The 27,162-nt window shown below is 42.4% G+C and overlaps 2 protein-coding genes across 3 annotated transcripts in view; one reads left to right on the top strand and one right to left on the bottom strand.

Moving 5' to 3' along the window:
- Positions 1 to 678: 678 nt before the first annotated feature.
- Positions 679 to 17,122, bottom strand: CFAP276 (cilia and flagella associated protein 276). The gene is made up of 6 exons (XM_060201963.1): positions 16,933 to 17,122; positions 15,257 to 15,606; positions 3,544 to 3,660; positions 2,231 to 2,349; positions 1,232 to 1,359; positions 679 to 828 (listed from the first exon to the last, which is right to left on the bottom strand). Exons 2-6 carry the CDS (start codon positions 15,329 to 15,331, stop codon positions 758 to 760), a joined length of 510 nt encoding a protein of 169 aa, XP_060057946.1. The 5' UTR covers positions 15,332 to 15,606; positions 16,933 to 17,122; the 3' UTR covers positions 679 to 757.
- Positions 17,123 to 17,229: 107 nt separating this feature from the next.
- Positions 17,230 to 27,162, top strand: part of ELAPOR1 (endosome-lysosome associated apoptosis and autophagy regulator 1) — a 100,996-nt gene continuing 91,063 nt past the window's right edge. The window contains exon 1 of one of the 2 annotated variants that reach the window (XM_060201962.1): positions 17,230 to 17,680. In XM_060201962.1, coding sequence (XP_060057945.1) covers positions 17,519 to 17,680 — 162 coding nt within the window. In that variant the 5' untranslated portion in view covers positions 17,230 to 17,518. The remainder of the gene's footprint in view (positions 17,681 to 27,162) is intronic. The other variant, XM_007529321.3, reaches the window with a different exon arrangement.

The raw sequence follows: 27,162 nt of genomic DNA, 5'->3' as shown, positions 1-27,162 counted from the left end.
TGAATTCGCATTGATTTACATTATGTCAGCTTGATATCTCCTCAGGCACAGGAAGACAGAATTCTTTTCTGGAGGTAGCTAATATGTTGTCTAAAGCAAATACATTTTCAATAGCTGGCATTTAAAGACCTATAAGAAATGTTGAATCTGGGCCAGAGAGGTTCTGCAGCAGCAGCAAAGTGCATTCCTGAAGCCTGAGGTTTGGTCCTTAGGCATTGCCTATGTTGGAGCAGTGCCTTGGTCTTTCATGAAATCTTTAAAATGTTGAATAAGGGGCAGAGTGGTGGCACATCCAGTTGAACACATGCTGTCATCCTCAAGAACCCTGGTTCAGCCCCTAGTTGCCACCTGTAGGGGCTTCATGAGTGGTGAAGCAGTGCCACAGGTGTCTGCCTTTCTCCATCTACCCTGTTCTTCTCAATTTCTCTCTGGCTTATCAAATTAAGCCAATAAGTCATTAAGTGTTGAACAGATGTGTTGAAATGATTAGTTTATAAAACATGAGTACTCATCTTCCAAAATAGTGCTATTCTATCCTGAATCTTTATTATTATTTTTTCAACAAGAAGAACTTTCAAAAATGCCCAGACAGGACTAGTGGTTGAGAAACCTTCCTACTATGTTTTTATCCCATAGTAGATGACAACTCTTAGTCTAGGTGGAACAAACACTGCAGGCTTCAGCTTGCGCAAGTCTATTTAATGGATGGTGAGGTGGCAGGATAGCCCACTAAGAAGAGTCCAAGAACCTGTCAAGTCTAGGTGGAGAAGAAGCCACCATCATTCTTACGAGAAAAGCCTCCATTAGTAGCTGCAGTGTGGGGTGACACTGTGGAGAAAAGAGAAGCGGGACTGGGCTGGGGATTTCAGATCCTTTGCCTTTTCTGGAAGTCTAATTGCGTCTATGGGTGCTGGGAGAAGGTTCTTGTGATAGCCGAGGAACCTGATGTATAACAAACTGATGGGAGGTAGGCACAGGATTTCAGTTCTCAGGTTTCTGCTTGAGGCTAGAAACCTGTTTGCTAGACCAAAGGCTGAATTAAAATTGAATTTGTTTTATAGCTTGTCCCTGGTATTAGTCCTGTATGTGCCAGCTTAATCACAGCTGTGCCAAACCCTTTAGGTGCCCCTAAAGTCCTATAACAGCCACTCACCCCCAGCTCCCTGTTTCTGGGGTTCATTTAGAAATCTCTTACATCACCCTTCTGCCCACTCAGTCTTCTAACCCTTACCTATGGCTCCCTGGATACTGTGGATGGATTCCTTCTTAGGGTTGATCCACTGTCTGATGTTAATTGAAGAAGTGATAGGTGGTAGAGGGGGAGAGGATAAACATACTCCAGCAAATTGGATCTGCATTCTAGAGGATGGTGTGTGGAAGAATAGGGGAGGGAGAGTGAAATAAATCAGGAAAGAAGTTAAGTTCCATGCAACTTTATGTAGACTAAAATCCTTTTGAACCCTCTGGAACCAACCAGGGATTTTGTCTATATGAGAAAGACTCTTAGAAGGTCTCTTCATTTCAAGCAATAAAAATATAAGCCCTAATGATCCAACCTCTGGAATGAAGCTCTCTGGGTTGGGGAGAGCATGTCTTAGAGCTACCTCAAGACCTGGACCTTATCAGACTAAGTCCTTTCTGAATATCCCAGTCTCCCCAGGGAGCCTCTGTAAGTAGCTTTTGTCCAAGGAAAGCATGTCCGCCCATGTCTTCCTACTTTGCCTTCACAAGGAATACTCTCCAGTTTCTCCATGCCTTTCTATCTAGCTCTGCTTCCACTTAGAAACCCTTACTCTGGAAGTTGGGCCGGTAGCGCAGCAGGTTAAGCACAGGTGGTGCAAAGCACAAGGACTGGTGTAAGGATCCTGGTTCGAGCCCCTGGCTCCCCACCTGCAGGGGAGTCACTTCATGAACGGTGAAGCAGGTCTGCAGGTATCTTTCTCTCCCTCTCTCTGTCTTCCCCTCTTCTCTCCATTTCTCTGTCCTATTCAACAACGAGAACAACAATAATAACTACAACAATAAAACAAGGGCAACAAAAGGGAATAAATAAATACTAAAAGAAACCCTTACTCTGAGCTGCTTTCCTGGCAATACCCTGAGAACCTGAGACCCTCCTGGCTATTTTGAGGTTGGGTGACAGCCCCACCCCCCCCACTACTCTCCACCCTCAGCTGGGGACATACTGGAGCTCTAAGTGTTGCTGGCAGTGCCCCCACGCACCACTTACTCATGGGTAGTGTTCTGGATGGTGTCCTGCTGGAGCAGTATCTCACTTTTGTTCTTGAATGTCCCAGAATGGTGGTCATACAGGGCTGCTAGTCGGAAATCCAGGTCATCCTTTGGTATCTACAGAAGAAAGGTCAGTTTTGCCCACCCCAGGTTAGCTTTTCACCTCTGCCGTGGTTCTAGAGGCTCTGTTGGGCTCTATTCTTCCCTCAAAGTAGAGGGAACCTGAGTTTCACTCAGGATAGACCTAAGATCCAGCAGTTCCTACACATTAGATTATCCTTGGCTTTTTTTTTTTTCTCCTCCAGGATTATCTCTGGGGCTTGGTGCCAACATTACGAATCCACTGCTTCTGGAAGCCATCCCCCCTCATTTTTTTTAAATTGAATAGGACAGAGAGAAATTGAGAGGGGAGGAGAAGATAGAGACCCTCACTTGTGAGCCAGTCCCCTTGCAGGTGGGGAACTGGGATCCTTGAATGGGTCTTTGCACTTCATTGGTAGATTTTTTTTTTTTTTTTTTTTTTTTTACCAGAGCACTGCTATGTTCTGGCTTATGGTGGTACGGGGGTTGAATTTGGGACTTTGGAGCCTCAGGCGTGAGAGTCTCTTTGCATAACCATTATGCCATCTACCCTCCTCAGGGTCCTTGCACTTCATACTATGCACTTAACCCAGTGTGCCATGGCCCAACCTACTGTCCTTGACTTCTTAATTATTGTCAATGTAGAATTGCCTCTTTTATGGTTAGGGTGAAGAAGTGTCAGCTCTCACTGGAGATGGTATCAATATACAATTCCTGACTAGGGCTCAATGAGTGTTACATCACTCATTGTTATAATGAGAGCAGTGAGAAGTCTGGTGAGAAAAATATTTGTTCCAGGTTACTGGAATACAAGCCTTCTGACTTCTCAGAGATCAGATAAATTAATAATTAGTTTCAGTTTTGATAGAATCATGGATTGGGACAAGAGGAAAGAGGCTAAAACAGGGATAGACTCCCTTTCGAAAAGGACATCTTGAGTCATAAGTAGGTATAGTGAAATAAAACATTTCTTTTTCTTTTTTTTTTATTTTTCAAATTAAAAAATGTTTATTACCTTTATTTATTTATTGGATAGAGACAGCCAGTAATTGAGAGGAAGGAGGAGATAGGGAGAGAGAGGACACCTGTAGCACTGCTTCACCATGCAAAGCTTCCCATGTGCAGGTAGGGACTGGGGGCTTGAACCCAGCTCCTTGTGCATTATAACGTGTGCTTAACCAGGTGCACCGCCAACCTCGCCCTGAGACATAACATTTCAATACTAGGTACCTTTGGATCAAAAAAATTAACATCCCGCCTCATGGTAGTGGCTGTGGGAGTTGTGCTGAGCCGAGTCCAGGGTTCCTGTTTCTGAGCAAGGTGAGTTGGTTTATTAATTGGTAGTTTCTGCAAAAGAGAAACAGTCAGGTTCTGGTTTTAGGGAGTTATATTGATGTGAACACTTCAGATATTTCCATCCCCTTGATCCACCCAATTTTAGTTGAGTCTCCAAGGGATAACAGCAACAGCAGCAGCAGAAAGAACAAATTGGGGCAAGACTTGCTAAATCAGTGATCTTCTAGGTCTTCATTTTTTTTACTCAGCTCTAGTTCATGGTGGTGTAGGGGATTGAACCTGGGAGTTCAAAGCCTCAGGCATGAGAGTCTATTTGCATAACTGTTAGACTATCTATCCCCACACCCTATGTTTTCAAAAAGGGATGAGAAACACATGAAAAGGGTGAGAGTGGAACCAGAGGATCAAGAGTTAGGGAAGACTTGGAAAGATACATTAAATTTAGATATCCTGAGTTTGAGGAAAAGGTAAGTCATCCTAATGTAGTGAATGGGAAGAAAACTGGAAGTATGTATATGCATACAAAATTGTGATGTACACTTGAATGGTTATATAGCAGGTCCTTGGGGGGAAAAAGCTGTTACAGTGACCTGAGGTGGTTGGTACAGTGCCTAAAGCTCAGGACAGGCAAGCATGAGGTCCCAATTTCAATCTCTGGGCATTGCATATGCCAAAGTCATACATACTCTTGTGTGTTCTCTCTCTTTCTGTCATAAACAGACAAATATCTAAAACAATTTTTCTTTTTTTGTGGGGGTTTACAACATTAGTGAAAGGAAAAATAATTCAATTCCCAGTCATGGCTACTGTGTGGAAGTGGCACGTTCTCTGCATGTTTGCCTGGCTTTTCCCTGGGGTATTTTGGTTTTTTCTTCCCACATCCCACAGATATGCACATTAGACTTGTTGGCATGTCTAAACGTCCCAGCTTGAGTAAATGTGTGTGTGTGTGTGTGTGTGTGTGTGTTTGTGTGTATGCACACTTGTGCTTGGGGTAAAGGGAGGCCTGTTAGGGTTGGGCTCTGCTTTGTGCCCGAGTTTTGGTGGGAGGTTCTCATCACTCCCAAGCCTGAGCTGGAATGAGCAAGTTAGCACTCTGATTCTCTCTCATTAAATAAATATTGAAAAAGGAAGAAAGGGAGGGAGGTTAAGCACAGGTGGTGCAAAGCACAAGGACCAATGTAAGTATCCTGGTTCGAGCCCCCAGCTCCCCATGCAGGGCAGTCACTTCATGAGCTGTGAAGCAGGTCTGCAGGTGTCTTTCTCTCCCCCTCTGTCTTCTCCTCTTCTCTCCATTTCTCTCTGTCCTATCCAACGATGACGACATCAATAACAAAAACATTATTAATAACTACAACAATAAACAAGGGAAACAAGGAATAAATAAATGAAATTTAAAAAAAGAAAAGGAGGGGGGTCGGGCGGTGGCGCAATGGGTTAAGCGCATGTGGTGCAAAGCGCAGGGACCGGCGTAAGCATCCGGGTTCGAGCTCCCGGCTCCCCACCTGCAGGGGAGTCGCTTCACAGGCGGTGAAGCAGGTCTGCAGGTGTCTATCTTTCTCTCCCCCTCTCTGTCTTGCCCTCCTCTCTCCATTTCTCTCTGTCCTATCCAACAACGAACAACATCAACAATGCAATAATAATAATAACCACAACGAGGCTACAACAAAAGGGAGAAAAAATGGCCTCCAGGAGCGGTGGATTCATGGTGCAGGCACCGAGCCCAGCAATAACCCTGGAGGGGAAAAAAAAAAAAAGGAGGAAGGAAAGAAAGAGAGAAGGAAGGAAAGAAGAAAGGAAGGAAAGAAAAAGCCATTATGTCTTCTTTTAGAAATTTGTTGGTTTTTTTTTTTTTTTTGTGACTGAATATATGCCAAAAGATCTTAGCATTCATTTATATCAAATAACCAGTGGCAAAATTGACTAAAATTGTAGTTTCCAAGAGCTCACTGGTGACATTAAGTGAGAACTTATTGTAATGTTTTTGAGACAACTATCCAAAAGAAGAAAGGAGAAGAAAGAAGAATAGCAATAGGATTGTGTAACTTGTAGGGTAGCTCAGAATAAGTAATGAAACTCGTGAGTTGTCCACATGAAGCAGTGGTGAAGCCTGCAAAAGCAGTCTAACTAGCTGCTGGAGAGATAGCACAGCTGGTAGAGCACAGGAATTGCAAGTATGAGGTCCCTGAGTTTGATCCCCAGTACTGCATATGTCAAAGTGATGCTCTGATCTTTCTCATGCTAACATAATATATATAATAACGTGGAGAGGAAGGGAATGAACAGCACTAATGGGCAATCAGACAGTGTCAGCAGAGTACAGTGGTTAAGCAGGAGAGCAAAATATTTCACCAAGTTGGAAAGGGTCACCAGTGACTGCTGGAACACCAGTGAAGACATCTATTGAGACCAGGGAGGTGACTGAGAGGGTAAAATACAGGGCTATCATGCTTGAAGCCCCAGGTTTGATCCCCTATATCACATATGCCATGGTAGTACTCATTAAATAAATAAATAAATGATTTTTTTGTGAATATATGCCAAAAGATCTTACCATTTATTTATATCAAATAACCAGTGGAAAAATTGACTTTAAAATTGTAGTTTCCAAGAGCTCACTGGTAACATTAAGTGAGAACTTACTGTAATAGTTTTGAGACAACTATAAATAGATAATAGTTGTCTATTATAGACAACTATTTATAAATAAATAAATATTTAAGATAGGAAGAATCCCATTGGACATTACATCCTTTGAATCAAATCCCCCTGAGCCTGAATATAAAAAAGCACATATTTGGGAGTCGGGCAGTAGCGCAGCGGGTTAAGTGCACGTGGCACGAAGCACAATGACTGGCATAAGGATCCCGGTTCAAGCCCTGGCTCCCCACCTGCAGGGGAGTTGCTTCACAGGCAGTGAAGCAGGTCTGCAGGTATCTATCTTTCTCTTTCCCTCTCTGTCTTCCATTTCTTTCCCTCTCTGTCTTTCCATTTCTCTCTGTCCTATCCAACAATGACGAAATCAATAACTACAACAACAAAAAGACAAGGGCAAAAAAAAATATATAAAAGCACATATTTTTATTACATGTAAAATGCCATAATTCATTGTATTCACACTTTCCAATAATAAATAAAAATATAACATAAATTAAGAAGGGGAAATGTCTTCAACCTCTGTGGGTATAGCTCCTTCTGGTTTTCCTTCTGCCTCTGTTCCTTCTCAACTCTGCCTTCTCTCTCTGTCCTATCTTAGAGAGTGGAATTCTCCAAGGGGTTTAGTTTCAGTTCATTCCCTTCTAAGGCTCCAAATACCATTCTGATACTGTGACTTCCAGAATTGACACCTTCAAGCCACGATGCTCAACCATGTTGCCTGCTATTAATCTCTTCTTAAATGTCCCTACCACAAAAAACAGTATAATTGATCTCAACACCTTTCTTCCTGAATCTACTTCCCTGGACACCTCCTTCATTAAAGGGCTTCATTAAGCCTTTGGAAGCCTAGGAGTTACCCTAGATTCATCCCTTCTCTTGGGCCCATATCTAGTAGTCACAAAGCCTCATCAGTCTTGCCCTTTGCATTTTTCTCACATCTGCACTTTACTGCCATCTCCTGCATCACTGTTTCAAATCCATTAATATTCCTCCTGAGTTAGCTGCCTCCTGGATGATCCCTCTAGTCTCTATTCTATCCTATCCAATCTGCTGCCACTATGCTTTCTAGAGCACCCATTTTTAAAAATATATTTATTTTCCCTTTTGTTGTCCATGTTGTTTAACATTGCTGTGGTTGTTGTTGTTGTTGGATAGGACAGAGAGAAGACGGAAAGACAGAGGGGGAGAGAAAGACAGACACCTGCAGACCTGCTTCACTGCTTGTGAAGTGACCCCCCTGCGGGTGGGGAGCTGGGGGCTCGAACCAGGATCCTTACACCAGTCCTTGTGCTTTGTGCCACATGCGCTTAACCTGCTGCACCACCGCCCAACTCCTGAGCACCCATTTCTTGTGCTGCTTCAGTTATTAAAATCCTGACATGAAGTTTAGTTTAGTTTAGTTTAGAAAAAAAAAAAAAATCCTGACATGATTCCCCAGCACTCTCAGGGTGAACTACCATCTTACTTGTACAATATTCACAGTACACCCTGTCCAACACATTTACTTCTCCACCCCTGCATTTCACATTGATGTTTCTGCTATCCTGGACTCACTTGCCCCAGACAAGCCAATTTCTTCTTCTTTCTTTGTTCCTTCCTTTCTTCCTTCCTTCCTTTCTCCCTCCCTCCCTTCCTACCTTCCTTCCTTTCTTCCCTTTTGTTGCCCTTGTTTTTATTGTTGTAGTTATTGTTGTTATTGACGTCGTTGTTAGATAGGACAGAGAGAAATGGAGAGAGGAGGGGAAGACAGAGAGGGGGAGAGAAAGATAGACACCTGCAGACCTGCTTCACTGCTTGTGAAGTGACTCCCCTGCAGGTGGGGAGCCGGGGGCTTGAACCGGGATCCTTCTGCCAGTCCTTGCATTTTGAGCCAAATGCGCTTAGTCCGCGCACTACCACCCGACTCCCTTTTCTCGTCTTTTTTTTTAATTTATAATTTATTTCTTTATTGGGGAATTAATGTTTTACATTCAACAGTAAATACAATAGATTGTACATACATAACATTCCCCAGATTCCCATTTAACAATACAACCCCCACTCTGTCATTCATCATCTTTCATGGTCCTGTATTCTCTCCACCCACCCACCCACCCACCCCAGAGTCTTTTACTTTGGTGTAATACACCAATTCCATTTCAGGTTCTACTTCTGTTTTCTTTTCTAATCTTATTTTTCAACTTCTGCCTGAGAGTGAGATCATCCCATATTCATCCTTCTGTTTCTGACTTATTTCACTCAACATGATTTTTTCAAGGTTCATCCAAGATCGGCTGAAAGCAGTCACCATTTTTTACAGCTGTGTAGTATTCCAATGTGTATATAGACCACAACTTGCTCAGCCACTCTTCTGTTGTTGGACACCTGGGTTGCTTCCAGGTTTTGGCTATTACAAATTGTGCTGCCAAGAACATATGTGTACACAGATCTTTTTGGATGGATGTGTTGGGTTCCTTAGGATATATCCCCAGGAGGGGAATTGCAGGGTCATAGGGTAGGTCCATTTCTAGCCTTCTGAGAGTTCTCCAGACTGTTCTCCAAAGAGGTTGGACCAATTTGCATTCCCACCAGCAGTGCAGGAGGGTTCCTTTGACCCCACACCCTCTCCAGCATTTGCTGCTGTTACCTTTTCTGATGTATGACATTCTCACAGGAGTGAAGTGATATCTCATTGTTGTCTTTATTTGCTTTTCTCTGACAATCAGAGACTTGGAGCATTTTTTCATGTGTTTCTCAGCCTTTTGGGTCTCTTCTGTGGTGAATATTCTGTCCAAGTCCTCCCCCCATTTTTAGATGGGGTTATTTGTTGTCTTGTTGTTGAGTCTTGGCAAGCTCTTTATATATGTTAGTTATTAAACTCTTATCTGATGTATGGCATGTAAAGATCTTCTCCCATTCTGTGAGGGGTCTCTTGGTTTGGGTAGTGGTTTCTTTTGCTGTGAAGAAGCTCTTTAATTTGATGTAGTCCCATAGGTTTATACTTGTCTTAGTCTTCTTTGTAATTGGATTTGTTTCATTGAAAATGTCTTTAAAATTTATGCGGAAAAAAGTTCTGCCAATATTTTCCTCTAAGTATTTGATAGTTTGTGGTCTAACATCCAAGTCCTTGATCCACTTGGAATTTACTTTTGTATTTGGTGAAATACAGTGATTCAATTTCATTCTTCTGCATGTTTCAACCCATTGTTTCCAACACCATTTGTTGAAGAGACTCTGCTTTCCCCATTGAATAGTCTGGGCCCCTTTGTCAAAGATTAGATGTCCATAGGTGTGGGGCCTCATTTCTGGGCTCTCAATTCTATTCCACTGGTCAGTGTGTCTATTCATGTTCCAGTACCAAGCAGTTTTGATGACAATGGCCCTATAATACAGTTTGAGATCTGGGAGTGTGATGCCTCCGGTTCTGTTCTTTTTTCTCAAGATTGTTTTGGCAATTCTAGGTCTTTTCTGGTTCCAGATAAACATTTGTAGCACTTTTTCTATTCTCCTAAAAAATGTGCTTGGGATCTTGATAGGGATAGCATTAAATTTGTAGATGGCTCTGGGTAATATATTAATTTTGATTATGTTAATTTTCCAACCCAAGAACATGGAATATCTTTCCACTTCTTTGTGTCTTTTTCAATTTCTTTGAGTAGAGTGACTCATAATTTTCAGTATACAAGTCTTACACTTGTTTGGCTAGGTTTACTCCTAGATATTTTATTGTTTTTGTTGCTATAGTAAAAGGAACTGATTTCTGGATTTCAATTTCTTTTAACTTAGTGTTTGCATAGAGGAATGCCACTGACTTTTGAATGCTAATTTTATAGCCTGACACCTTACTGTATTGCCTGATGATATCCAAAAGCTTCTCGCTGGATTCCTTAGGTTTTTCCATGTATACTATCATGTCATCTGCAAATAAGGAGAGTTTGACTTCTTCTCTTCCAATCTGTATTCCTTTAATTCCTTGCTCCTGCCTGATTGCTATTGCAAGAACTTCCAACACTATGTTGAATAGTAATGGTGATAGTGGGCAGCCCTGTCTAGTACCTGATCTGAGTGGAAATGCTTCCAGTTTTTCACCATTGAGAATGATGTTAGCTGTAGGCTTGCTATATATAGACTTCACTATCTTCAGGAATTTTCCATCTATTCCCATTTTTTGTAGTGTTTTGATCATAAACGGATGTTGGATTTTGTCAAAGGCTTTCTCTGCATCTATTGATATGACCATGTGGTTTTTGGTCTTGCTTTTGTTGATGTGGTGGATCACATTGATTGATTTACGTATATTAAACCAACCTTGCATGCCTGGGATAAACCCCACTTGGTCATGATGAATATTCATCTTTTTGATATACTGCTGTATCCGGTTGGCTAGAATTTTGTTCAATATTTTCTCATCTATGTTCATCAGAGATATTGGTCTGTAGTTTTCTTTTTTGGTTGTGTCCCTGTCTGCTTTTGGTATCAGGGTGATGTTGGCTTCATAGAAGCTGGCAGGGAGTATTCCAGTGTCTTCAATTTTCTGGAAGACTTTTAAAAGTAGAGGTATTAGTTCTTTTTTGAAGGTTTTGTAGAATTCATTTGTAAAACCATTTGGTCCAGGACTTTTATTTTTGGGGAGATTTTTGATAACTGTTTCAATTTCATTAGCTGTGATGGGCCTGTTCATGTTATCCACTTCCTCTTGACTTAGTTTTGGAAGTTGGTAGGTATCTAGGAAATCATCCATTTCTTCCAGGTTCTCTAGCTTGGTGGCATATAGTTGTTCATAGAAGCCTCGCATGATATGTTGAATTTCTGTGGTGTCTGTTGTGATATCTCCTCTTTCATTTACTATCTGATTTATTTGGGTCTTCTCCCTTTTTTGTTTTGTGAGTCTGGCTAAAGGTTTGTCGATTTTGTTCACTCTTTTGAAGAACCAACATTTACTTTCATTGATCTTTTGTATAGTTTTCCTATTCTCAATGTTATTTATTTCTGCCCTAACTTTAGTGATTTCTGTCCTTCTGGTTGCTTTAGGGTTCCTTTGTTGTTCTTTTTCTAGGTCTTTAAGATGGGCTATCAGGCTGTTTATTTGTGCTTTTTCTTGTTTCCTAATGTGTGCTTGTATAGCTATGAACTTCCCTCTTAGGACTGCTTTCGCTGTGTCCCAAATATTTTGATAGCTTGTTTCTTCATTTTCATTGAACTCTCGAAACATTTTGATTTCTTCCTTGATTTCCTCTTTGACCCAGAAGTTGTTAAGAAGTGTACTGTTGATCTTCCACATTTTGAGACTGTTACTAATCTTTTGTTGATTGTTAAGTGTTAGTTGAATTCCACTGTGGTCTGAGAAGACGCTTGGGATGATTTCAGTGCTCTTGAATTGGCTGATGCTGTCTTTGTGCCCTAACATATGGTCTATCCTTGAGAATGACCCATGTGGATGAGTAAAATGTGTATTCCAGTTTCTTGGGATGAATGACTCTGAAAATGTCCAGTAGTTCTAGCTTATCTATCTCTTCATTTAGCTCCCTTATGTCTTTATTGATTTTCTTCCTGGATGATCTGTCAAGTTGAGAGAGTGGGGTGTTGAAGTCCCCTACTATGATTGTGTTACTGTTAATATATTGCTGTAGCTCTTTCAGTAGAAGTTTGATGTATTTAGATGGCTTCTCATTGGGTGCATAGATGTTAATAATTGTTAAGTCCTCTTGATTGACTGATCCTCTGAGCATTAAGTAGTGTCCATTCCTATCTTTTTTAATCTTATCTATTTTAAAGTCTGTCATGTCAGATATGAGAATAGCTGCTCCTGCCCTTTTTTGTGGGCCATTGGCTTGTATGATAGTTTTCCATCCTTTCACTTTAAGTCTGTGTTTGTCTTGTTGAGTTAGGTGAGTTTCCTATAGACAACATATTGTTGGGTTGTGTTTTCTGATCCATCTTCCTACTCTGTGCCTTTTAATAGGTGAATTCAGGCCATTGACATTTATTGATATCAAAGATTGAAGATATTTTAACACCATTCTTGAAGAGTTTTAGAGTGTTTTGATATATGTCCTATTTGTGGTGGTCTGGTTGTTTATAGGAGACCTTTCAGAACTTCTTTCAGGGCAGGCTTGGTGATGGTTGATTTCTTCAACTGTTGCTTGTCTGAGAAGGTTTTGATGCTTCCATCTAGTCTAAATGACAGTCTAGCAGGATATAGTATTCTTGACTGAAAGCCTTTCTCATTGAGCACTCAATAGATATCTTGCCATTCTCTTCTGGCCTGTAGTGTTTGTATGGAGAAGTCTGCTGCTAATCTTATGGGTTTTCCTCTGTAGGTGACTCTTTGTTTTTCTCTTGCAGCCTTGAGGATCCTTTCTTTATCCTTATTCCTTTCCATTCTAAGTATGACATGTCTTGGTGTCTTTAGGTCTGGGTTAATTCTGTTTGGGACCCTCTGGGCTTCTTGAATCTTTATGTCTTTGATGTTGTCTAGACTAGAGAAATTTTCAGCTATTATGGCCTGGAGAATGCTTTCTTCCTCTCCTTCTCTTTTTTCCTCTGGTAAGCCAATAATGCGTATATTGTTTCTTTTGAAGTCATCCCATAGGACTCTGTTGTTGTTTTCAGCATCTCTTAATCTCTTTTTGAGATCTCTTACTTCTTTTTTAGTTGTCTCTAATTCACCCTCAATCTTGCTAATTCTGTCTTCAGCCTCATAGATTCTATTCTCTCTGCCCTCTACTGCTTTCTGGAGTTCATCTATTTTGTTGCCCTGCTCTGATTCTGTTTTAGCTTGTTCAGCTAGTTGCATTCTTAGCTCAGCGATTTCAGCTTTCAGCTCTCTAATAACCATGAGATAATTAGTATTTTCTTCCACATTCTCATTTGTTGTTCCTGCATTTCTGATTACAATTTTTTCAAATTCTTTACTCACTCCTGTTATTATTTCCTTAGCTTGGATGTTGAACTCGTTGTTTTGTGCTTCACCCTCTGGAGGACTTTTAGCTGGACTCTTGTCCTGGTTCGAGTCTCCAATATTTTTTCTTGTTGTTTTAACCATTTTATATATTATGTTATGAGTTCCCTTTATCAGTACTTTTCAAATTATTGATCACTATTGCCTGGATTGACTTGTGTCTAAGTAAGTTAATTAAATGGTTTACAGTGGTGGAAGTTAACAGTTTTTTCAATAATATTTAAATCTCTGAGTTGGAGCTCAGTGGTTTAAAAGCCTCTTTTTTTTTTCTTACCTGTAGGTTATGGGAGCCTGAGGGCTTTTAAACTATCAATAGGCTTCTTAGCTTAATCACTGACTCCTGACCAAGAGATAAAGCAGGGTGTGGCAGAGATAATCCAGTGGTTATGCAAAGAGACTTTCACAGCCCCTCAGCTATGCCACCGAGGTATAGGTCTTCTCCTGAGTTTCCTGGTTAGATCTCTGTCCCCTGGTGTCCCTCCCTGCCACTGCTCCAGATTCTGAGGGTAGTAGCAATGGAGACTCAGAGTTGCACTTGGTGAGTCTCTGGGGAGTCCTCTCCTCCCTTAAGCTGTCCCCTTGTTGGTGGAGCAGACTGGAGGTGGTGTCTCAACTGATAAACTGCTGAACTGTTAGCAGTCACTTAATCTCTCCTTAGTCCCCTCTCTCCTCTCTGTCACCAGCCACGCGTGTTTGTACTCACCGGTGATTTACTGGGTTCCTGTGGTCATTCTAGTCCTGTCTTGTTTCAGTCCCGGGTGGTCTCCTTTGGTATTCCTAGTTGATCCGGGAGAGGAGAGGAGAGCTCTTCTCTACTATATATATGTACTAGATGTCAAAAATTCTCTTTCTCTGAGAAGTTTTCCTTTTTTAATAATGTATTTATTAGAGACAGAGAGAAATCAAGAGGGAAGGGGAGGTGGAGAGAGGGGGAGAGAGAGAGACCTGCAGCATTGTATCACTACTTGTGAAACTTTCCACTGCAGGTGGGAGCCGGGGGCTTGAGCCTGGGTCTTTGCATATGGTAAAATGTGCTCTCAACTGGGTGTGCTACCAAATGGCCCCCAGTTCAGTTTTTTAAACAAGTTCCTTGAGAGCCGAAACTATACCTAATTTAGTATGTGCCTTCACTGTCTAGCATGTATATTAGTGTTGAACAAGTAACTTTTTTTTTATTAAGCTACAATAACCATTTAATTAACTTTATTTTGCACCACTTCAACTATGATTTAAGTTTTCCAGAAAATGATAATCTAAATTCCCAAACCACTGATCATGACAATTTAATGCATGTACACATAGGCAAACACATTAATCAGAAGATTGGGACAGTGTGAAAACGTAAGTGTAAGGCATGGTGTAGTAACTTTTTTTTTTGATATATTCTTTTTTTTTTACAATTTACTTTTTTATATTATTTATTTTCCGTCTTGTTGCCCTTGTGTTTTTTTTAATTGTCATTGTAGTTATTGTTGTTGTCATTGGTGTTGTTGTTGTTGGATAGGACAGAAAGAAATGGAGAGAGGAGGGGAAGACAGGGGGAGAGAAAGATAGATACCTGCACATCCGCTTTACTGCCTGTGAAGTGACGCCTCTGCAGGTGGGGAGCCGTGCTCGAACAGGGATCCTTATGCAGGTCTTTGCGCCTAGCGCTACATGCGCTTAACTTGCTGTGCTACCTCCCGACTCCCAGGTCTAGTAACTTTCATATGATTTTCTCCCATTCCATATTTCATATCTCTTCACTGAATCGTTTTCCAAACAAGACAGGGCAACTTGGTGGACCTTGGTCTATCTCAGCCTCATTACTTATGCCCATCAATATTTTGGACTGTGAAAATCGCTTGTTCTTTAGACTAGAACTTTACTTCCCTCTATTGAAAGGTACCTTGAAAACGATAGCTGACCAGAATTTGGGGGCATGGAGACAGAAAACAGACATCTGTTCCTGACTACGTGTCTTCACCAGAGTTCCTAAAGTTACCATATTTTCTGTCTGTTTAGCCGTGTCGATCCCACTGAGAATCTTTACAAAAGAAATCACAGTACCTTGGGAGTTTGCATTTTTCCCAAGTAGGAATCATTCCGAGAAGGGTGATGGAAAGCTTCTCGGGAGCAAAGCATAGTAAAATACAGAGCGAGGTGTTCTTAGGAAGGACAGGTGGCCAGGCCCACGCAGCCGCGCACAGCTTGTCGCGTGGTTGGTCCTTGATCCCAATTGTTTGCAACGCCCAGATGCGGTTGCCTGGCAACTGCCACGCCATCTGTGACTGAGGTGTGAATTCCCTTTCAGAAGGATGCCACCTGGCGGTCGAATGGGGTAGGCCTTTAGGGAGCAATGATGGCTAATCCAGGAGGAAGCACCTCTGCATTTACCGGGTAGCTCTGGATTTGCACTCCTGAAATTTAGTGGAAAAATGTCAGCAAAAATTCCATTTGACGAAAGGAGTCCTTTTTTTTATTTCCTTTTAAAAAATATTTTATTTGTTAATAAGAAAGATAGGAGGAGAGAGAGAAAAAATCAGATATCACTCTGGTACACACTATGCTGATGATTGAACTCAGGACCTCATGCTTGAGAGTCCAATGCTTTATCCATAGCGCCATCTCCCGGACCACCTTTTTTTATCTCCTTATTGGAGGGTTAATAGTTTACAATCAACAGTAGAATACAATAGTTTGTACATGTGTAACATTTCTAAATTTTCTACATTTCCATTCAACCCTCACTAGGTCCTCCTCTGCCATCATGTTCCAGGACCTATATCCTCCCCTACCCCACCCCAGAGTCTTACTTTGGTGCAACAGACCAAGAGGAAAGAAGTTCTGAAAGGTGACACAGATTTCCTTCTCTGTCGCATCTAACAAAAGGATCTTTTTAAAATTTTTTAAAATATTTATTTTACTTATTCCCTTTTGTTGCCCTTGTTGTTTTATTGTTGTAGTTATTACAGTTGTTGCATAGGACAGAGAGAAATGGAGAGAGGAGGGGAAGACAGAGAGGAGGAGAGAAAGATAGACACCTGCAGACCTGCTTTACCGCCTGTGAAGCGACTCCCCTGCAGGTGGGGAGCCGGGGTTCGAACCGGGATCCTTATGCCGGTCCTTGTGCTTTGTGCCACCTGCGCTTAACCCGCTGCGCTACAGCTCGACTCCCTCAAAAGGATCTTTTTTTAAAAAATATTTTTATTTATTTATTTCCCCTTTTGTTGCCCTTGGTTTTTATTGTTGTTGTTATTGATGTCATCGTTGTTGGATAGGACAGAGAGAAATGGAGAGAGGATGGGAAGACAGAGAGGGGGAGAGAAAGATAGACACCTGCAGACCTGCTTCACCGCCTGTGAAGTGACTCCCCTGCAGGTGGGGAGCCGGGGGCTCGAACTGGGATCCTTATGCTGGTTTGTGCTTTACGCCACGTGCATTTAGCCCGCTGCGCTACCGCCCGACTCCCAGTCTCTCTATTTTTTAATAAGTCTGTCATTTATTTTATTTTTGAGAGAGATGCAGAGAGAGAAAGACACAGAGAGAGACACCAGAACACTGCTCAGCTCTGGCTTATGTTAGTGCGGGGGACTGAACCTGGGACTTTGGAGCTTCATGCATGAGAGTCTCTTTGCATAACCATTATGGTGTCTACCCCCACAGTCCCTCTTTGTGAGAGCTCAGATGGATTTGGTGAAGTGGAAAACTTCCAGAAGCGACTGTTGGCAGCAGTCTGCACCCACCTGCTGAGGTGTGGGTGGGCTTCCGCTATAACTTCTACAAGAGAAAAGGCTTCTCAGTCTTCTGTCTCGCAGGGAATCTATAGCAAGCAAGTATCGTCCAGGGCCACATCTGCAACATTATAGTGGCTCAGCCATTGCCGGCGGCCGGAAAGAGCCCCGGAAAGCGAGCATCTGGGGGCGCTGTCTTGGAGGAGGTATCCAGCGCGTCCTTTACGCGAGCTCAGCGCCCGCCTGTTGGGCCGGTTGCGGCCCGGGGCGCGTGCACTGGCCCCGCAGGAGGCGCGCGCCCGCGGCGGATGTCTTGGCGACCCGCAGGTGAGCGGCCAAGCCGCGCGTGGCCCCCGCCTGGCCGAGAGGAGGCGGTTGCCAAGGCGACGTGGGTCGGAGGAGGAGACGAGCTTGGAGGGAGGAGGAAGGATGGGCGGCCTCGGCGTCGCAGCAGGGAGGTGACTGAAGAGAGCCCAGCCCCGCACACCCACCCCCTGCCAGCTTCCCTCCCCTTCCCCCGCCTCTGCCCGCAGAAGCAGCAGCCGCTGCACCTGAGCCGCCGCCTCCTGTCGCTCGCCGGCTAGCTCCGGACGACGCGATGGCTGAGCCTGGGCGCAGCCTCCATCACCCCGCCCCCGCCCGCGCCCGCGCCCGGGGGAGACCTGAGCGGTGCCCACGCCTCCTGCGGCTGCTGCTCTGGGCTGGGACCGCCCTCCAGGTGGCCCGGGCCACCGGGCAGGAGCTCCACGCCTGCAAAGAGGTAATGACCCCACGCAGCTCAGGGGAAAAAAATGTCTCAGCAGAGATCTTGGGGACGTGGACACACACAGTTTCAAAAGCCACCGAGTTTATTGAGGTTCCTCGTTGGGGAGAGGTATGGATGCTGGGGTGAGGGGAGAGGAGTCGACTGGCGTCATGAAGAGGCCGGTCCACTGCATCATCCTCGAGGCTCGGGCTGCTGAGCTCAGGAAGAGAGGTCCCGGCTCTTGGGAGCCCATCGGGGACTTGAGTTCATGGGCTCTGGGGAACGAAGGAGGAAGACGACAGCTGGAACGACAATTACCTTAAAAACGCAAACAAAAGATTATGTACAGAAGAACGAGTAGAACGTGGTAAAGGGGGGAGAACTGGAATGAGAAAGCAGTTGGGACGGCCTGAGAAAAGTGGTGGAGCAAAGTGGAAATCCTTGTGGTTTTATTCTGGCTTCAGAAAAGGAATGGGAAGCAGGGACTTGTAGGAAGAGGCCAAAAGATCCCAACACCTCTCCTTCAGCCCTCACATGCTCACAGGTGCTAAGTGTGGGTCCTTGTGTAGTTTTGCCTCCCCTGGCCCCAGAGCACGTTGTTTTAATGTATGGGGCAGCATACGCCCCACCTTTGTCCAGACTTTTGAGTTCTCTAATATGCCATTCTCATTTTCTACCAATCTCTCCTCTGGACTTTTGCTGACATATGTCATTAACTTTTTTCAAGGTTTTCCTAAAATGTTGTCAACATAATTCAAACAGTATGTAGTAAATGCCTTCCAAACAGAAATATCTTTACAATATTCTTTGGGAGGGATAGGACAAGGTATTAAGGAGTAACAAACCCAGTGATTTTTATGTATTGAAATAACAATATTCAATCATGCTCTGAATAACTTTTGAAAACCATATGGCAGACGCAGTAACAAAATATAAGACATCAGGGAAGGCAAAAATAAAAGTTGTTCTGTTGCCTCTGTGAAATGTGAAACACTTCAGATGACATCAATAATCTGTTTCTACAGAGTATTCTAGGTGTCACAATTGGTTGTGAGACAGAGAGGGAGGGGGAGGGAGAGAGAGAGAGACTGTTCTAGAATATATGGTGCCAGGGATCAAACTAGGGATCTCATGCAAGCAAATGGTTTTTACCCACTGAACCACCCCTGTGTTCACTTGAAACATTTATTTTTATAAGTTGTCAATATACTGATTAGCAAGAACTCCATCCCAAATAGAAGTATATTATAATAAAAGTGTTCTAGCCTTTAGACTGTTTACAGAATAACATCATAATGAAGTAAGTATGCATGTATATGTATAATTTTTGTGTGGGTAAAGGTGTTGGACTTCATTCATGAATACGGCACAAGTGTCACCAGTCACTGGGACTTTGGTAACTTTTTTTCAGTCAGTCCCAGTGAGGATCTACCCTGGGTCATCTGCATTTCCATCTAGTCACTTTATGACCTATTTTATTCAGTTTATTTAATTTTTAAATTTGTGATTAATATTAGGTTACAATATTGCAAGATTACAGTTCCATACCATACCCACCATCAAAATTCTGAATCCCTACCCTCTCACCTCCTAAAGATAACCACTATAGTTCTGACAAGTCTTAAAAACCATTTGCTTGCATCTGTTTTTTTAATTTTTTGTTTTAAGTGCATGTGTATCAGACCTGTTACAACCTGTCTTTATTTGTTTATTTATTTTATTTTATTATTTTATTTCTTTATTGGGGAATTAATGTTTTACATTCAACAGTAAATACAATAGTTTGTACATGCATAACATTCCCCAGTTTCCCATAACAATACAACCCCCACTAAGTCCTCTATCATCCTTCATGGACCTGTATTCTCCCCACCCACCCACCCCAGAGTCTTTTACTTTGGTATGATATGCCAATTCCATTTCAGGTTCGACTTGTGTTTTCTTTTCTGATCTTGTTTTTCAACTTCTGCCTGAGAGTGAGATCATCCCATATTCATCCTTCTGTTTCTGACTTATTTCACTCAACATGAATTTTTCAAGGTCCATTCAAGATGGGCTGAAAACAGTGAAGTCACCATTTTTTACAGCTGAGTAGTATTCCATTATGCATATATACCACAACTTGCTCAGCCACTCATCTGTTGTTGGACACCTGGGTTGCTGCCAGGTTTTGGCTATTACAAATTGTGCTGCCAAGAACATATGTGTACACAGATCTTTTTGGATGGATGTGTTGGATACAACCTGTCTTTAAAGATGACTGAGAACAAGGGGATTTTGTCAGTGACTATGGCTTACTGACTTTGGTGACTTGTGGTGATCTTGCCAACCAAGTTAATTTTTTTTTTTTTAACTAGTGTATAGCTCAGCTCTGGCTTATTTTGGTATGGGGATTGAACCTGGGATTTTGGGGTCTCAGGCATGAGAATCTCTTTACGTAACCATTATACTAACTACCCCACCCTCCAAGTTAACCCTTTCAAGCAAGCCTGCTTGCCTACAACTACAACTTGGGCATCTTCTGAGAGTAGAAGTGAATAGTCTTACTATTCACTTGACACTCTTATTGTGATCTTTGTCAACTACAGAAAATGTGAAATTAAAAAGAAAAATTTTAAAGTATTTTATTTATTCATGAGAAAGGAAGAGAGAAAGAGCCAGACATCACTCAGGTACATGTGCTGCCAGGGATTGAACTCAGGACTTCACGCTTGAGAGTCAGTGCTTTTATCTACTGCACCACCTCCTGGACCACTAAAAAGAAATTTAATCCTTCATATTATCTTGGTTCAGTGGGAGGGCAGAATATTGATCCTTAAGAATTCTAACTTTTGTACAAGTTCTGCCGTTAGTACTATTTAAATGTCTGACATTAGCCTATAGAAAAGGTTTCGCCAAGGGGGTTGGGTGGGTTAAGCGCATGTGGCGCAAAGCGCAGGGACCGGCGTAAGGATCCCCACCTGCAGGGGAGTCGCTTCACAGGCGGTGAAGCAGGTCTGCAGGTGTCTATCTTTCTCTCCCCTTCTCTCTGTCTTCCCCTCCTCTCTCCATTTCTCTCTGTCCTATCCAACAACGAATTGTGTCAATAAGGGCAATAATAATAACCACAACGAAGCTACAACAAGGACAACAAAAGGGGGGGGGGAATGGCCTCCAGGAGCGGTGGATTCATGGTGCAGGCACCGAGCCCAGCAATAACCCTGGAGGAGGAAAAAATAATAATAATAAAAAAAGAAAAGGTTTCGCCAAAAAATCATGAGCTGGACTGGCAAAATAGGCTCACTTGGATAGTGGGCTACTTTGCCATGTGCCCAACCCAGGTCCACTGCATAGAAGGATGCTTCAGTGCTGAGTTTCACCCCTCTCCCTCTTCCTCACCCTCTCCTCTTCTTTCCTCCTCCCCCCTTCCATCTCTTCCTCTCTCTCTCTCTCTCTCCCTTTCTTACTCTATCCGAAAATGTCGTTTGGAGCTATGAGACTCTGGATATAACAGACAAACAAACAACAAGACAATCACAACGAAAAGAGGCTGAGCTCTAGTAGTGCAATATTGTGGAAACCAGCATGCCAGGGTTCTAGGCCCTGCCTGTCATCACTCAGTTTTTGCACCTGTAGAATAGATGCTTTGATGCCATCTACCCTGAAAATAATTGCTTTGAGAATTGAAAGAGCAAATGCAAATATATTTAAAAATAAACAAAACATCGTTAGTTACCTAGCCCCCTTTCCTCTTAGCCCCCACCACTATCAGAACCACACTCCAGAGCAGAGTGAAAATGCTTTAGGTTTAAAATACACTCATTGCCCTTAGGCAAGCCCTGTTTACATTTTTCTTGAGCAAACAGTGCTGCACACCCTGGGCTCCAAAACAATAAGGAAGAGAATAGACCCTTTATTATAATACACTGCACTTGGCAATATGAAGTAACCTAACAAATTTAGGACCCTAAATGGTGGAAAATCAATTCTAGCCCCTTTTCCACTAGCAGGGGAATGCTCACAGTCTGTGAAAGTGCTGCAGGTCTCTCCCTCTCTTTAGCTCCCCCTTCCCTCTAAAATTCTACTTAAGTAATATATAATATATTGGGAGTCGGGCGGTAGCGCAGTGGGTTAAGTGCACGTGGCGCAAAGCTCAAGGACTGGTTAGGATCCCCAGTTCTCCACCTGCAGGGGAGTCATTTCACAGGCAGTGAAGCAGGCCTGCAGGCGTTTCTCTCTTCCTCTCTATCTCACTCTTCTCTCTCAATTTCTCTCTGTCTCTATCCAATAACAAATAAAAAATGTTTAAAAAACAATATATCATATATTATATAGTGTTGTATTATATATATATATATATACATATACATATACATATACATATATATATTAGGAACAGGGAAATAGCACCACTGTTAATGCAACATCTCTTCATATTGGATGCTTTGAGGTCCTCAGTTCAAGACCTGGCACTATCACAAGCCAAAGTTGTGCAGTGCTTTTGTTAAATAATTAAAAAATTATTCCAATTCATGTCTGACAGATTCCTAAGCCCAGTGGGCTCCTCTGTATACACTAGTAATCCCTTTGGAAGCAATTAGTACTGGAAGCTCAAAACAAAGTAGATCAGCTATGGCCAGGTTTCTACTCTTCTCTCCTTTGACTTAGACTCATTGTGTTATAGGAAATGGCTTGCTGGCACTTATTCAGCACTTAGCCTGGACTCTGCAGGTCTAAAGAAGTGATTCATGAAGACAAACACCATCCAGGATATTTGGTTCCACTAGTGACTTTGCAAAAGGAATGCCAAGCCCAGACAAGTTTAACAATCTAAAACTCCCTGTTCTCTGTCACCACAGTTTAAGCCTAAACCTCTCTATTTCCTTATTAGAGCCAGCAGGCTGCCTCGGCTTCCAGAAACAAGCCTGGAACAGCATTGTTGTCATTAGATTTGGCTGTGCCCTGATAAAGAGTCCCCACCATTAATATCCAGCACAAGAAATTCATATGCAAATTAAAAAAGGGGTTAGAATAAGTGAAATACAGCCTGGGATGTGGCACAGTGGCTACATCTATGGACTTGTAAGCATGAGGTTTCTGAGTTTGACTCCCAGCATCTTATGTGCCAGAGTGATGCTCTAGTTCTCATTAATAAGTAAATCTGTTAAAAAAGAATAAGTGATGACTCTACTACTTAGTAAGGGTGCTTCTTTGAGAAAATTAATTAACCTGTGATAGTTTCAGATTCTTAATTTGTCAAATGGGGATGGTAGTACTTATCTCACAAGGCTGTTGTGAGGATTAAATAGTATATATGATATACCTAGAACATACCTTTGACATGCTACAGGTGTTTAAATATTGGTAGGCATAAAAAGTGAATATGCAGGGAATCAGGCGGTGGCGCTGTGGGTTAAGCACACATGGCATGAAGCGCAAGAACCGAGGCAAGGATCCCAGTTCGAGCCCCCAGCTCCCCACCTGCAGGGGAGTCACTTCACAAGTGGTGAAGCAGGTCTGCAGGTGTCTGTCTTTCTCTCCTCCACTCTGTCTTCCCCTCCTCTCTCCATTTCTGTCTGTCCTATCTAGCAATGATGACATCAATAACAACAACAATAATTACAACAAGGACAAAAGGGAAAATAAATAAATATAAAAAATTTTTAAAGTAAGTATGCAAATAATGACATATAAATAATGGCAGAAGATTAATATGTGGTGAGCAGTGCAGAAGTAGCAATATACAAGTTGATAGGAAAAATGAATTTCAACAGTTAGCATTTTTTATGCTTCAGCAATTATCAGGTGGTAAAATTGAAAGTTCCTGGGATTGCAAATCTCTGGTTGTCTGAAATGTGGAGTAGGTGTTGGGTCCAGTAGCAGATAAGGCTGGAGCAGATGTAGGGTACAATGGAAATCAAGATGGGGCTGGGCATTGATTTCCCAGTTGAGTGCATATGTAACCATGCAAAAGGACCTGGGTTCAAGCCCCCAGTCCACACCTGCAGGGTGGGAGGAACTTGATAAGTCATAAAGCAGGGCTGCAGTGTCTATCTTTTTTTCCTTTCCCTACCTCCCCTTTCCCTCTCAATTTCTGTCCTACCAAATTAAAAAAGAAAGAGGTTGATGATGTCAGCTACTCTGGGTATTATTGTGGCTACAGATACCTCTCTCTGTAAAATCATCATCATCATCAACAACAACAACAACAACAAACAATGGAGAGACCACTAATGGTGGTGTCCTGCAGGTGTGAGACCCTGGCTTTATCCCATGGCACTATGAAACAAAAAGAAAATAAGCAAGCAGACAAAAGGCTCAAAGCCCACAGTAAGTGGATAGACCATTAAGGACCCTTCATCTTTCAGAAAAGTTTTCATAAAAAGTATTTATTTATTTCTTTTTCTTTTTTTATTTAAGAAAGGATTAATTAACAAAACCATAGGGTAGGAGAGGTACAATTCCACACAATTCCCACCACCCAATCTCCATATCCCACCCCCTCCCCTGATAGCTTTCCCATTCTCTATCCCTCTGGGAGCATGGACCCAGGGTCATTGTGGGCTGCAGAAGGTGGAAGGTCTCTGGCTTCTGTAATTGCTTCCCCCCTGAACATGGACGTTGACTGGTCGGTCCATACTCCCAGTCTGCCTCTCTCTTTCCCTAGTAGGGTGGGTCTCTGGGGAAGCTGAGCTCCAGGACACATTGGTGGGGTCTTCAGTCTAGGGAAGCCTGGCCGGCATCCTGATGACATCTGGAACCTGGTGACTGAAAAGAGAGTTAACATACGAAGCCAAACAAGTTGTTGAGCAATCATGGACCCAAAGCTTGGAATAGTGGAGAGGAAGTGTTAGGGGGGTACTCACTGCAAACTCTAGTGTACTTCTGCTTTCAGGTATATATTTTGCAGTAGTTTACGGATACGTGTGAACATATGCTCTCTCTCACAGAAACTGGTGTATATCTAGGTTTTGGGACTTTGTTAGAAAGTGAACCACCTGAGATGGAATTAGAGTATACTATGAAAAGAAAGGTCTCACCCGAGTAATGAAGCTGAAGGGTTGTCATTCCACACGTGAAGTCTCTGGACACAGTCTGAAGTGAAGCATGTTGAGGTGGCAATCTTTGTGTTGGTTAGGTTGTGAAGTATTTATTTTTTTAAGTCAACAACTTGTTCTGCTTTATATTTTAACTCTTTTTCATATATATATATATACACACACACATATTTGCTTCCAGGCTTATTGCTGGGACTTGGTGCCTGCACTATGAATCCACTGCTCTTGGAGGCCATTTTCCCCATTTTGTTGCCCTTCTTACCCTTATTATTATTTTAATTGCTGCTGCTGTTGGATAAGACAGAGAGAAATCAAGAGAAGAGGGGAGACAGAAGTGGGGAAAGACAGACACCTGCAGACCTGCTTCACGGCCCATGAAGCGACTTCCCTGCAGATGGGGAGCTGGGGACTTAAACCAGGATCCTTACTCAGGTCCTTGGCACTTAACCTGCTGTGCTACTGTCCGACCCCCTATCTTAACTCTTTTTCAGCCACCGGATTCCAGATGCTACCATGATGCCAACCTGACTTTCCTGGGCAGATGACCCCACCAATGTGTTCTGGAGCCCTGCCTCCCCAGATCCCTGCCCCACTAGGAAGAGAGAGACAGGCTGGGAGTATGGATTGACCTGCCAATGTCCATGTCCAGCAGGGAAGCAATTACAGAAGCCAGACCTTCCACCTTCTGCACCCCATAATGATCTTAAGTCCATACTCCCAAAGGGATAAAGACTAGGAAAGCTTTCAAGGGAGGGAATTGGATACAGAGTTCTGATGGTGGGCATTTTGTGGGATTGTATCCCTCTTATCCTATAGCCTTGTCAGTATTTCCATTTTATAAATAAAAATTAAACATTTTTATTTAATTTTTTATTAGTGATTTAATGATGATTAACTAAAGATTGTAAGATAACAGGGGTACAATTCCACATAGTTCCCAACATCAGAGTTCTGTGTCCCATCCCTTCTATTCTTTATTCCTCTCTGAGAGTATGGACCAAAATTCTTGATGGGGAGGAGAAGGTGGAAAGTCTGGCTTCTGTAATTGCTTTTCTGCTGGACATGGATGTTGGCAGGTCGATCCATACCCACAACCTGTTTCTGTCTTTCCCTAGTGGGGTAGGGCTCTGGAGAGGGGTAGTTGCAGGACACATTGGTGAGGTTATCTGTCCAGGGAGGTCAGGATGGCATCATGGTAGTATCTGCAACTTGGTGGCTGAAAGGCCTAGTTTTACTTTTCTTTTTTATTTTATTTTATATTTTATTTATTTATTTACTTATTACTGGATAGAGACAGGAAGTCAGAAGAGGGAGAGAGAGAGAGAGAGAGACAGACAGACAGACATGTACAGCCCTGCTTCACTACTCATGAAGCTTTCCCCCTGCAAGTGGGGACCAGGGACTTGAACCTGGGTCCTTACGCACTGTAATGTGTGTGCTTAACCAAGTGCACCACTGCCTGGCTGCCTAGTTTTACTTTTCTACATGTGGCTGTTCAATTTTCCCAGCACCATCTGTTGAGGAGAACTTCATTGAATGGTTTTGTCCCCTGTCTCATATGTTAGATGGTTATATATGTGTGGACTCATTTCTGGGCTTTCAGTTCTGCTCCATTGATTCAGTTGTTCATTTTTATTCTGGTACCATGCTATTTTGATTACTATTGCTTTGTAGTATAAACTGAAGTTGGGGAGTGTTATACCTCCATATTTTTTTAAATTTATTTCTTTATTGGGGTATTAATGTTTTACATTCAACAGTAAATACAATAGTTTGTACATGCATAACATTCCCCAGTTTTTTGTTTTTGTTTTAAATCCATAGGATAGCACTGCTCAGCTTTGGCTTATCGTGGTGCAGGAGATTGAACTTGGAATTTTGGAGCCTCAGGCATGAGAGTCTGTTTGCATAACCATTATGCTATCTACCTCTGCCATGTTTTTCCTTTTTTTTTTTTTTTCAGAATTACTTTGGCAATTTACGGCCTTTTGGGGCTTCACACATTTTTGGACAAGCTGTTCAATTTGCTTGAAAAAAGCAATTGGAATTTTGATAGGAATTGCATTGAAATTATAGATTGCTTTTGGTAGAATGGCCATTTTAATAATGTAAATTCTTCCAATCCAGGAGCACGTAATTGTCTCCCACTTCTGTGTGTCCTTCTCTATTTCTTTTTGTGATGTCTTATGGTTTTTGTTATAAAGGTCCTTCACCTCCTTTGTGAGATTCACTCCAAGATATTTATCTTTTGGGGTTCTATTGCAAATGGGATTGAATCTTTTATTTCCCTTTTATGATTCCTTGTTTGTATACAGAAATGTTACAGATTTTCATGTAAATCCTTGAGATTTAAAATGATTCATGAGTCCAACGAAGGAGCTCAGCTATAAGAGCACCTGCCTTGCCATGTGCTTAAACCAGGTCCCAACCAAATGGGAATATTCTGCCAGAGGGGGAGTT

The sequence above is a fragment of the Erinaceus europaeus genome, chromosome 11 (assembly GCF_950295315.1).
Source record: "Erinaceus europaeus chromosome 11, mEriEur2.1, whole genome shotgun sequence".
NCBI classification, from domain to species: Eukaryota; Metazoa; Chordata; class Mammalia; order Eulipotyphla; family Erinaceidae; genus Erinaceus; species Erinaceus europaeus.
Note: the sequence above shows the minus strand (reverse complement) of the source record. Positions and strands in the feature narration are given on the sequence as shown.